At 49.4% G+C, this 12,966-nt stretch overlaps 1 protein-coding gene across 15 annotated transcripts in view; it reads right to left on the bottom strand.

The window, feature by feature from the left end:
* Positions 1-12,966, bottom strand: part of FARP1 (FERM, ARH/RhoGEF and pleckstrin domain protein 1) — a 309,200-nt gene that overhangs the window by 232,640 nt on the left and 63,594 nt on the right. For 11 of the 15 annotated variants that reach the window (XM_084982203.1, XM_084982197.1, XM_084982198.1 and 8 more), the window contains one exon: positions 5,684-5,877. In XM_084982203.1, coding sequence (XP_084838329.1) covers positions 5,684-5,854 — 171 coding nt within the window. In that variant the 5' untranslated portion in view covers positions 5,855-5,877. Of the gene's footprint in view, positions 1-5,627; positions 5,953-12,966 lie in introns of all 15 variants that reach the window. The other 4 variants (XM_084982206.1, XM_084982207.1, XM_084982208.1 and 1 more) reach the window with 2 other exon arrangements.

The following is a 12,966-nucleotide window of genomic DNA, read 5'->3' as shown; positions in this document are numbered from 1 at the left end:
AGTGAAATTATGTGCTATCATGTGTGGACTGACCGTGCAAGATTCCTAATTAGGTCGCAGAGATATCTGCACTCAGTAAAACAATTTTGCAGTCTTTTATTATGACATGCAAGCGAATTCTTTTTCTTGAAAATTGTAGATGTCTGTTTTCAACAAACTTGTTTATTTCTTGCTAATAATGTGTTGTCTAGAAAATATGTAATTTCTTTCCATCTTCTAGCTCTGATTGGCAAGTGGCAGATCGTCTGGCACAATTTAGTTTGGTGAGATTTACCATAAGCAGTGTATCATACCAGACGCTTATTCCTCCACCCCAAATTTGTCTGAGCACTTACTAGTTATGTAGTTAGTAGTTACTATGTCTGATTAGACTTTTGGGGCTTTTGGCATTTTTTAAGATCAAAAACCTCTTCTCTGAAAGAGTTTACCATCTGCCTGAGTAAATGCAGTCATGAAAAGACGATGCATCAACAAAGATCCATCAACACAGGGTCCCAACTTCCAAAAAGAGAAGGGGGGGCAGAAGCCTGTCATGTCATCTGGACCATTTTGCAGATAGGCAAACTGAATCTCAGCAGGGTTATAAGGGAACCAATTAGGGAGAGAGGAGAGATTAGAGCCTATGATTCAAGGTCTAATTAGAGGTACAGACAAGGGGAACTCAGAGAGCGCCTCCAGCAAGGGAGGATGGATGGTTGGTGGGGTCTTGATAAGTTTGTCGTGGAGGTTAGGTGGTGTTAAGAAATGGGAAAAATCCCAGAGCAGCCTGGAGGTGATGGAGTGGCACCTTACGTCTGGGTGGCTTGAAAGCCAGTTTGAAAAGATCAGTGGGGAGTTCCCATAGTGGCTCAGTGGTTAATGAACCCGACTAGGAACCATGAGGTGGCAGATTCGATCCTGGGCCTCACTCAGTGGGCTAAGGATCCGGCGTTGCCGTGACCTGTGGTGTAGGTCGCAGACGTGGCTCGGACCCCACGTTGCTGTGGCTGTGGTGTAGGCCAGCGGCTGCAGCTCTGATTAGACCCTTAGCCTGGGAACTTCCATATGCCGCAGGTGTGGCCCTAAAAAGACAAAAGACCAAAAGAAGAAGAAAGAAAGAAAAGATCAATGGGGCAACACAGGGACCCACTGAGCCCCTAAGGGGCAGCAGCTCAGCGAAGGGAAGGTGGACAATGCTGGGCTCATGAGGGCTGGAGTCCAAGCCCAGTGCCTCCTAACACTGTGCCAGTGTGATAAAGCGGTCCCTCCCCATGGGTGCCTGCCCCTTCAAGAAGGGACAGCACCAAGCACCTTTCAACGTTTCAAAGAGGCAAAGGACTGAACATGTGGGGGCGGTCGGTCACAGGTGACGGCACCTGCTGGGTCCAGGTGTAGAATCTGATGACGAATGAGAACAAAAGAGGCCGTGGCCCCACTGAGTGCCCATTCTACCTGCCGGGGGCGGGGGGGAGGCAAAAAATAGGCATGTCAACAAGCCAGAGAGTTTTGGGGCATGAGATGCGAACGCAGAGGAGGAACCGTCCAGGATGGCAGGAGAGGGTAAACTAAGAAACCTGCTCGGGATCTTCAGGCAGCCGGGAGCTGTAAAGGCTTCTGGGAAAAGCGATGACGAGGCACCAACCCAAGAAGGGCATGAGGACAACTTGCCGGGATGGCTGTGGCGGACACGGGGAAGCAGGGCTCGGCGCCCAGTGGCGCCACGACCCTCCTGCTGGCTCCTCAACCAGTGCCAGGCACCTTCTCCTCACCTGTGAGCACCTTTCCCCTGCGTCCTCACCAGGGCAGGGGAGCACAAGACGGCTCGGTCTCAGGTCCTCTGCTCTTCCCAGGGGGGCCTCGCTAATGACAACGCAGAAACTGGATCAACGCTTGCAAAGAAACCATCTGCCTCTTTCTACAACTCTTAGGAGGGAAGAGTGTTTGTTTACCAGCAGGGTCAGGAGGACAGGACACTTAAAACCTTCTCAGGAAACTGGGGAGCTACAGCGGGGGCGGGGGGGGCGGGGGGAGTCCGTTAACCCTTTCAGATCTGCAGGACTCACGGTTTTACAACCTCTGGTTGGAAGGGAAAACTGCATCTATCAAAACCACAGCATGGGGCTTGTTGGCACAGCATTTTCCACGTGAAGATGACACAAAGGCCAGGTGAGAATTTAGATATTGCTTTTTGAACTTTCAACGCCAGAGAGAAAATACCTCAAGGGATGGTCCAAGTTCAAGAGCAAAGGTGATGGTGGACCGAGCTATGGGTTTGAAAAGTCAAGACGCTCATTGCTCAAGCCTTTTCAAGGATTCAATAAAACTTCATTGGAGGTTATAAATAATGACGAAGGCCGGTTTGCTTAACTGTGTGGAAAGTGGGGAATACGCATTTAAAAAGACAACTTGGAGTTCCTATTGTGGCTCAGCGGTAATGAACCCGACTAGTATCCATGAGGATGTGGGTGTGATCCCTGGCTTTGCTCAGTGGGTTAAGGATCTGGCGTTTCCGGGATCCCTAGCCTGGCAACCTCCATATGCAACTGGTGTGGCCCTAAAGAAAAAAAAAATTATTAAATGGACGACTTTGCCGTCATCCATCCTCTAAAACACGAGGATCAGGACAAGATCAAGAAACTCAGTCCCCCAAGGAAAGACACGGTCCATGGAAAAAATGTTCCCCAAGGGAAGCTCTAAGGACTTCTGGCCAAGTGCCTGCTCATCTGTGTGGCGGGCAGTGAGAATCAGCAATGAGAATTCATCCTTATGGGCCGCCCAATCCAAGGATGTGTGGGCAAGGGACCCACGTCCAGGCTCAGACACTTGGCCTTGATGAATCTGCTGCAGAAACGTTCTGGAGCAAGGTTTCAAGTGGTTAAGGGGAGCTGGGTCTCTCGCAATCCTATGTCCCCACCCCCGCTCCAGTCCTGAGCCCCGGGGCTGAGTCACCACCGGCCAGCCTGATGCCTCCCAGCTGTGCGGAGGCCTGGCCGCTTCTGTGTTCTCCAAAGAGCACAAGGTAGCAATTTAGGATCGGCTTAGTCAATAAAAAATGCTGATAGTTGCCTTTCCACAGGCAGTTATGGAAAACATCTGTTGCCCAGGAGTTGCGAAGGAACATTCTGACCCCACTTGAAAAATAAAAAATTAAATATGAATGGATGAGGCAAGTCAGTAACATTAATTCTACTTGCAAGATACATGCATTCTAATATTCTGTCAGCAAACACTTAATGAGCATCTACTACATGCTAAGTGCTGGGGGCGAGACAGCAAGGCAAGGTCCCAGCCCCGAGAAGCCAGCAGTAAAGTGGCAAATGCACAACGGATTATGTGCCAAGGGGAGTTCCCTGGTGGTCTAGTTGTAGGACTTGGTATTTTCACTACTGTGGCCCAGGTTCAATCCCTGGCCTGGTAACCAAGATTCCACATCAAGCTGCTACATGGCCAAAAAAAAATTATGTGCCAAAAGCTGTTCCAAATTCTTTCTTTGTATCAACTCTTTTATTCTCATAAAATGAGTAGTTTATGATTCGTCTCATTTTACAGAGGACAAAACAGAAATACAGGGAGATTAAGTACCTTGCCTAAGGTGATCGGATAGGAGAAACTGGGATTTAAACCTATATGGTCCAGCTCTACCCTGACAGATCTATAAGCCAAGAGGTCTGAAGGAGGGAAGAAAAAGCCCCAGCCACTGCCTCAAGGAGTTAGTTAGCATCTGGGTAAAACAGGTAGGGTCTCTAAGGGTGAATAAGAGTTTATAAGGGGGAAGGGAGATAGGCTCCTTCAGGCATACGAGTTACAAATGCAAAGCACAGACATCAGAAACTATCAAGGAAAATCCTTTTAAAAGATGCAAACACGCTTCTATTCCTACTTCTTGGGAGTTCCTACATAGGTCCTAGCTAAACAGTAGCTAGGAATGGAGTTTCAACATACTTTGGTTCAGACCAACATGAACTGCAAGTGACTCCAGTACAGCACTTTGTAGTTCAGACACACAACAGCAGCACTGGGTGGCACCTCAGCCCCAACCACCCAACACCATTTAACAGAACGTGTTGCTTAGTGACTTGGGTTCAGAAGTCCTTACTGGTACCAAAGAGGAAAACACTGAAACAAAATAACCTCACCAAACCAGTCTGGCCAGGAGGAGACAAAACTGGGAGGGGAAGTGGGGGGACACGTTTCCAGAAGGCCTGATTCTAATAGGCTGGCAGAGGCACCCCTCAACTTATTGTTACAGTTTCAGCAGGTGAGCAGTGGCTTTGTCGCCCAGCATACCCAGAAGCCCCCAAGTCCTTGAGCGGGAGGAATTCCACAACGAGAAAATTAGAAAGATACAGAAGTGGTCGGCACGGTGCAATAAATTGGCAGGTTTCAACAGAGCTATTCTGAGGTTTATCTTCCCTGAGACGCTTAATAGTAATTCACACTCTCTGAACAATCGTCTTTGAAATGAGCAAGATTTAGGGCATCATATCACCTCAATGATGAAAAATGATGGGTTACAGACAGTTAATGCCGACGGTTAAGTTTCAGCCGCTCTCGCCAACAGGAATGATAGACGGCTCGTCTCCACTTTAACAACAGGTTAGGTTCCAGAGTTTGTTTATGATTCGGCTGTTCGGAATTTCAGAGTTATTCCCCCTCCCCCAAGCCACCCCCCAATATAAGCGATGCTTAGTACCCGAGACAGAACACAGAAAAAAGCCAGTGTGCTGTGCATCGATGGCTCAGACGTCTTGGAAGACACAGTGCACAGTTCTAGAAGGCTGGACACACACGTCTGGGCTTGGCTGCCATGGGAACACATCTTCCATCCACACAACTGGTGGTGGGTCCCCAACCTCTACAGCAGTTGGATTTCGGGGAGGAGGCTGGGGAGAAGGATGAGGGAGGCCCGGAGGCCAGGAGGCAGGGACTCTGAGGGAAAAATAGCAGAACCAGGGGGTGCAGAGCTCCAGCTGATGTCGAGGCCAAGGCCACTGTTGCTTCTTCTCTGCCAGCTCCTGGACACCCCTTCTCTCCTCCCCTTCTCCCCAGGCCTCTTCAATTCTAGGGCTTCCATGCTGTAGGCTGGGATCGGGCCTTGACTACACCCCACCCCCACCTGCCACCCACAAGCATGGTTCCTGGGGCGACAGTTTCTAGGGCTTTGGGGTTGGCAGAGCAAGGAAGTGTATATGCGTATACTGCAGACTTTTCAACGTGTGAATCCCAGCCTGCCACTCCCCAGCTCCCAGACCTCGCAACAAGACAACAGCCACACAGCTCTTTCGTGGTTTTCTCAGGATTTTTCTTGCCAGTAACCTAGAGAAGTGGAGTTGCACACACACGCATCAATGCTGAGGAATTGCTTGCAATGAGTGAATTCACCTGAGATCCAGCCCTAAGCCCACAATTCCCTCCAATCCAAATACAGAAGTCACGCATACACAGGCATATACACAAACATATACACGGAAAGTCGGACTAAAATGAAAGCGACGCCCACTGATATCACTACACGCGCTTCACGCATAAATCAAAAAATCAGCTCAGCACCAGCGTGGGCTTTTCTGGCTGAGTGTCAGGAGGGAGGTGCTGAAGACACAGACCCCATCCTGCCACTGCAGTCACCGAAACACAAGAAAGAAATGAACCTCCCCAAAGGCTGCCTCCGCACGAGTTCACAGATACACCCCCCTCCCCAACTTACTGGAACTTCAAAAGCCTCCTGGGTGTCATCCAGCATCTGGATTTTGATGGACATGAGTTTTCCTGAAGGCGTCGGGGGCGGCTTCTGTCCATGTTCCAAGGTACTGATCCCCGAATTCTCTGGGGCCCCCAGTCTCGATCCTGGAGTTGGCCTCTGCTCTATTTCTCCCATGATGAAAGCAGATTATAGATTATCTGCAAGAAGCAGAGAGAAAGAACACATCAGAAGGGGAGACGCACGGAAGCCAGCTTGGTAACATCTGTCCTTTTCTGTCCTCAAAAACATGTGTCCATTTTCCCAAAGCACCCGAGGGCCCCCCGACCCCGACCCCGGCCGCTGCGCAGCGATCACACAAGGTGAGGCTCCCATCATTCACAAACAATGTCACCTTTAGCCATCCGTGCAAGGCATACAAATATGTGTGCATATTTTAGTCTGCATACTTTTCCATAGTTTATCCTCTTCTAGCTTTACAGTCAGCTCTTAATTATTCATACGAGAGATTCAGTGGTGTTCAGCATATTATTCAGGGTTGATGATGAACCAGGCACCACTTTTCCCCCAGTTTCCAGTCTGCTGGGGAGATAATGAGCAGTGCCTGCTCCGTATCATTAGCATCCATTAGCTACCTTGTCTGATTCCGGGAACAGACTAGCAATGGGCATATGATCCACATAACTAGATAAAACATACATTGTGGCTCTCACGTTTATAACCTGGTTGAGGAAACTAAACACACACCCCAACACAGGCAGCTTAGGGTCCTTTGTCAATTCCATGACGATTTACCTAATTAACTTCTTTCCTGCCACTCCCTCCCCCAGTTCCCCCTTTCCAACAATGTTATTTTGTTGCATGAAATAAAGCACAATCAATCTTTCCTCTAGAAATAGCTCTCTTTGCTTTCACGAACCCCACCCCCGCCACCCCAACTTCTCCGTCTCCTCCTCCTGCCTCTGTCTCCCTTCAGGGCTTCACGTGTGTCCTCCCTGTGGCTCAGTGTTCGGATTCTTTTTCTACCTAGAAACTCAGAAACTCCAGGCGTGGCTTTAGGGCTCTGTTCACGTGTCACGTCCTGACAACCAGACAGAGCTTAGATACCGCTGCCCCCTCTGTGCGCATGAGCCTGGGTCCAGCCCCCATGTATGACATCGCAATCACCCGTTTCCCTCGCCCATGACATCGCAATCACCCTAAAGCAGGAACCAAATCTTTATTCTTCTGTGCATCCCAGCACCTACAAAGGCACAACGCCTGGCCCCGGGCAGAGTTCAGTAATGGCTGCCTCAAAAATGGATTATGCATAACAGCTGCATAACAAGCCACTCTAAGTACTGGTCGTCTATTAAGTGCTTCAAAAGCACAAGGATGAAATGTGAGGTACAACTGCTAAAAAAAAAAAAAAGAAAAAAAAATGGAAGAGCTTCCACCATGGAGAAGGTAGGAATAGATTCAGTTGAGTCTCAAATGTCAGGTACTACCTGGAGCCAGAAACACACAAAGAGAAGGAAGTTCAGGGAAGCAAAATGGCACCAACAAAGCTACGGGGCAGACGTCAGGTGGCATATAGGAAGATGAGTGTAAATCAACACTGCAGGGTCGGTCAGAGATGCACTGGGGAACTAGGTTAGAATCAGACCACAAGGGACCGTTTGGGAAATGTGGTCTTTCCCTGTAGGCAGTAGGGAGTCCCTGCATAAGAATAATGACAACAGGAGTTCCCGTTGTGGCGCAGTGGTTAACAAATCTGACTAGGAACCATGAGGTTGCGGGTTCGATCCCTGGCCTTGCTCAGTGGGTTAAGGATCCGGCGTTGCCGTGAGCTGTGGTGTGGGTCGAAGACGCGGCTCGGATCCCGCGTTGCTGTGGCTCTGATGTAGGCCGGTGGCTACAGCTCTGATTAGACCCCTAGCCTGGGAACCTCCATATGCCGTGGGTGTAGCCCTAGAAAAGACAAATAATAATAATAATAATAATGACAACAAAAGGAAAATTTTAGCAAAATGAAGAGAATATATGCTAATGGGCTGGAAAAGGAGACAGGATGGAGAAGGTAGGGGGAGTCCAGTTCCCAAGCTATTCCACCAGTTCATGCTTGAGGGGTAACTTGAACAGCGACAAGGGAAATAAAAAGATGAGGCTATAAAACCTACTTTCATGGAAAAATTAACCTGGTGTTGTCAATGGTTAGCGACTGAGAAGGAGATTAAAGTTAACAATGGCCAGAAAGTTTCACAGCGGGGCAGATGGGAGGAAGTGGGAGGGATGGAGTGAGTTGGACTGGGGACACTGTGGAGAGTGATAGAGGGCTATCCAGTGAGCTGTGGGGAGAGGTGGGGCTGGACTGGGGCTCTGGGTTCAGAGTGCATCTCATGGTGGAAGTCAAAGCCAGGAAGACAGGTGGGGAGAAGGCGGCCCTGAAAAAGCACAAACACGCCCAGTCATGCGGGTGGGTGTGGACCCAACTGTGTCCCCTTCCCCCTGCCACACTTCCACTGAACTAACCCCAAGGACCTCTCAGGATGTGACTGTGTTTGGAGAGACCACCTCAAAAGAGGTGACTACGTTAAAATAAAGCCATTAGAAAAGCCCAGCATCCCATCTGACTGGTGTCCTTACAAGAGGAGGAAATTATGGAGGTCTCCTATGGACCAGCAGGTTAAGGATCTGGCATTGTCATCACAGCTGCTTGGGCTGCTCCTGTGAGGCAGGTTCGATCCCTGGCCCCGGGAATTTCTGCATGCCATGGTCCAAAAAAAAAAAAAAAAAAAGGCAAATTTGGACCCAAAGAGGAGACGAAACCTGGACACAGGGATACACAGAGGAAAGGCCACGGGAGGAGCAGGGAGAAGGCGGCCATCCGTAAGCCCAAGAGAAACACAGGAGACACCAACCTGCCACCAGCAGGGAGAAGGCGGCCATCCGTAAGCCCAAGAGAGACACAGGAGACGCCAATCTGCCAGCATCTTGATCTAAACTTGCAGCCTCCCCAACTGTGAGCAAATACATCTCCGTGAAGACCCCCACCCCAGCAAATTCACACAAGGGGCACTGGAGACGGTGGAGAAGGACAGAGAAAAGAAGGCCCCTTGGTCTTAGGCGCAAAGAAAGTCACAGAAGGGGCGCCCAGGGGTCACCGGTGGTGTGAGGTACAGACCTCAGGGCTGGGTCTGACACATTTGAAAGTTAGTCACCTCTCCGCTCTCTGCCTCAGGCAGATGGCCCAGACTGTAAAGCATCTTTCATCGGTTCTTCTCGCCCCAGGCTCTCCCTTCTCCTCAAGAGGGAGTCAGGCTCTCTGAAGCATCCCACTAAATCTCACATGGAAACCCCTCCCTTCCTCTCCCTGAGACCCTCTCATGTTCTCCCTGTGACAAGGGGGGCTGGCCCTGAGGTCAGCAAATGGCCAGCTATGGCGTCACCCCCACAAGCGGGGGTCTGTCCTCAAAAGACGCCCTCTGGCTGGACAGGGCGACGGTCTGACCACCAGCCGGGAGACAGCGTTTCCTCCTCGGCCCTCCCACCCTCACTTTCGCCACCCACTTTCCACCCACGTCTGTCTGAGATGAGTATTCATGTCTTGGCAAGGCCACGCTGGTGAAGGACCAGCCTTTTGAGCAGGGCTCCATCCTCTGTGCACGGCCAACGGTGACTTCACACGTCTACCAGCCCCGTGCTCATTTCCTCCCCAAATGAGCCTTTTTTAAAAGAGCCTCATTCCAATCTGTGTGGGTATGTGACTCTCCTTTGCTGAATTCACCAAGGTCTTAAGAGACACGACTAGACTTTGCTCATCTGCAACGCTTTACACTGAAGGGAGAAACAGATCCATGAGTCACATGCGGGTGGTAGAGACCTCATTAAGAGGACTTCCCACTGTGGCTCACTAGGAACCCTACACTAGGATCCAGGAGGACGCGGGTTTGTTCCCTGGCCTCCCTCCATGGTTTAAGGATCCCGTGTTGCTGTGAGCTGGGGTGTAGGTCACAGACACGGCTCAGATCTGGGTGGCTGTGGCTTCAATCCAACCCTGGCCAGGAAGCGTCCACAAGCCCGAAGGAAACAGTAAAAGAAAACCGATCTGATTGATGATGACATCATCGCGTTTAAGGCAAAACGACTCGCCTACATGTTTCTCTTCATTGTCTCATGGTTCAACCTACACGCAACTTTCAGAGACAACTAGGACTTCGGTCTGGTTTGCTTTCCTTGCACTCTCATCCCTCCGCCCCTCCGGAAGCCTCCCTCCCCGGATCTACCCCCGCCTTCTGTTCCTTGCTCTCCATCAGGGATGCTGGGCCTGACCACTCAGCCTCTTGTTGCTCTGAGTCAGAGACCAGTCTGTCTGGCCGATGCCCCGATGCCCATCCTGGGAGCTAACGGCAAGGAGGCAGGGGCTTATTCTCTCTGTCACCCCACCACCAAGCTGCTAGCCCCCACCTCCAAACACACTTTTCTCTTTATCCTACCTGAGCAAAGAGCAAGGGCCTCACCTTCTAAATGGAACCCTTTCTCTCCACTCCGGCCCAAGATCCCCAGATGAAAATTGTAATTTTTAGCACCTTGGCATTTAAAAATTAAACTGTCTTTGCTGTACAGCAGAAATGGGCACAACACTGTAAATGAACCACATTTTAATTTAAAAAATTAAAATCCCATCTATGATTTCACAAGTCTATATAAAATATTCAAGATTAAATTTCATATGAAATTATTAACAAATAAACGTTTAAAAAATAAATGAAAATTACATTGAGCTAATGATTGGTGTTTGGTGCCTTACTGTCCTTGATCTTTTTTCAGCCTTTGAATGACCTCATGCCCGTATTATTTCTACTCCTGGATTTGGACATTTCAACAAAGCACGTCACACTTTCTGCTTTGGTACTTGCACACAGATCGCTGCTGTACATGGAAAACACTACTGAACTCGAACATAAATCCAGCCAAGAGTTGTGAGCATCCAAGGAATGTCCCGGGAGTATCTAAGGAACGCTGGCAGGTCATGAATGGGTATCCGCAACTGATGCTTGATAACGGAAGTGGTGAAACACAGCCTCCTACACTGACAGGTCTAACGAACCTAAAAGCCTCCTATTTACAAGTATCAGCCCGTGCTCTAGTCTGACTCTACCTCCCTAACTTCCTCTGACTTCTGAATTTCTTAAGCAACAGTCAAAATAAAGGCGATTAGCATGTCTTTCCTAGTGGCACATTCTTATTAACAGGATCATTCCAGACTCAAGGTGAAGAGCTGTCTGTGCAACTCCTTTCTTTTTGTCTTTGTTGTTGTTGTTGCTATTTCTTTGGGCCGCTCCCACGGCATATGGAGGTTCCCAGGCTAGGGGTTGAATCGGAGCTGTAGCCACCGGCCTACGCCAGAGCCACAGCAACGTGGGATCCGAGCCGCGTCTGCAACCTACACCACAGCTCACGGCAACGCCGGATCGTTAACCCACTGAGCAAGGGCAGGGACCGAACCCGCAACCTCATGGTTCCTAGTCGGATTCGTTAACCACTGTGCCACGACGGGAACTCCGCAACTCCTTTCTTATTTGGATGGATCTGAAGCGTTAGTTAAAAAGAAATAAAAAGTACAACCAAAAACAGCAACATTTTTGGAGTTCCCGTCATGGCTCAGTGGTTCATGAATCCGACTAGGAACCATGAGGTTGCGGGTTCGATCCCTGGCCTCGCTCAGTGGGATAAGGATCCGGTGTTGCCATGAGCTGTGGTGTAGGTCGCAGATGTGGCTCCGATTTGGCGTGGCTGTGGTGTGGACCGGCAGCTACAGGTCCGATTCGACCCCTAGCCTGGGAATCTTCATATGCCATGGGTGTGGCCCTGGCACTTCATATGTCATAGGTGTGACCAAAAAAAAAAAAAAAAGGAACACTTTTCACTGGCAGAGAAAAGAAAAAACTAGAGTTGTCAGTTTCTCAGCTTAAAGACTTCCTCTTGGAATTCACCCAAAAGCTATAAGGAGAACATACACAAAAATGCAAACTCCATCCCAGGGGACCCTAGAAGACACCTGTAACTCCCAACCACAAAATGCAAGACAGAGTTGCCCAACTGCAGTGAAGGTCAGACAGAGGAGAAGGTTCTGCCCCTGGCTGCAGAGCCTTGCTCCCCAGAGAGGCACGATATCCAGCCACAAACCCAGCAACGACTTTCTGAAAAGAAGGGCAAAAGATACACAGGTAGCAGGAAGGGTGGAACCGAATGAGAAACAGCACAGGTGAGCCATGTTAGCAGGAAGCAAGCAGTCCACTGCGGAGGCAAGATGAAAAAGAGAGACCTCTGCCAGGAACGCAGCCAGGCCCAGCAAGCAAGAGAAAAACACACGTGGAAAGGGTTACACACACACACCCTTGGGTCACAAGAATTCCCACTGGCAAGGGCTATGGCACTGTTTCCTGCTTCTGCAAATAGCTCCTGCATAAGGAACTTGCCCAATAACAAAGGACCTTTCCAAAGATGCTGCAAGAAGAGAAAAATGACAATGGGAATGACAGATGAAAAAGAGCTGCCAAAGCAAGAAACTGTTGCCCAAACATATTGTCATTAAAATTAATGCAACACTGAAATAATTGAGTCTGTCTACAAAAACAGAAGCAGATTTATGAGAGTCCTAGAAGCATGAGAAGGACATAAGGCATGAGGGCAGACCTCAGGGTGAAAAAAAAAACAGAAGAAGGAATAAAAACATCACTGCTATAGAGGGAAAGTTTGTGTCCCCCCCAAATTTATACACTTTGACTTCATCCCCAGCGTGGTGGCATTCGGAGGCGGGGTCTTCAGGAGGTGATTAGATGGCGAGGGTGAAGCCCTCGTGAATGGCATTCGTGAATGACCCAGACAGCTCTCTGGTCCCTTCCAACACGTGGGGAAACGTAACACACAAGATGACAGTCTGTGAACCAGCAAGTGGGTCCTCGCTAGACACCAAATCCACTGGCCCTTGCTCTCGGATTCTCCAGCCTCCAGGACTGTAAGAGATGAATTTCTGTCATTTTTCTGTTTTTAGTACCTTGTCTTACGTCGGTTTGGGCTGCTTTCACAGTCACCAAAATGGGAACAGCTGATAGGAACTACGCACGAGTGACAATATGAGAGTCTTGAGGGGAAAGTGGAGACGAGCCAGCAGAAGACCAAAACCAGAAAAATGAGAAATACAGAAGACAATCAGAGGTGATGCAACACACCCCGAACAGGTGACCCGAAAGAGAAAGAAAACTAAATAACAAGGAAAAACATGTAAGGAACAATTCAGGAAAACA

This window comes from Sus scrofa, chromosome 11 (assembly GCF_054392235.1).
Source record: "Sus scrofa isolate SSC_HxYL_T2T_F1_AM1 chromosome 11, Sscrofa_HxYL_maternal_Yorkshire_Landrace_v2.0, whole genome shotgun sequence".
NCBI classification, from domain to species: domain Eukaryota; kingdom Metazoa; phylum Chordata; class Mammalia; order Artiodactyla; family Suidae; genus Sus; species Sus scrofa.
Note: the sequence above shows the minus strand (reverse complement) of the source record. Positions and strands in the feature narration are given on the sequence as shown.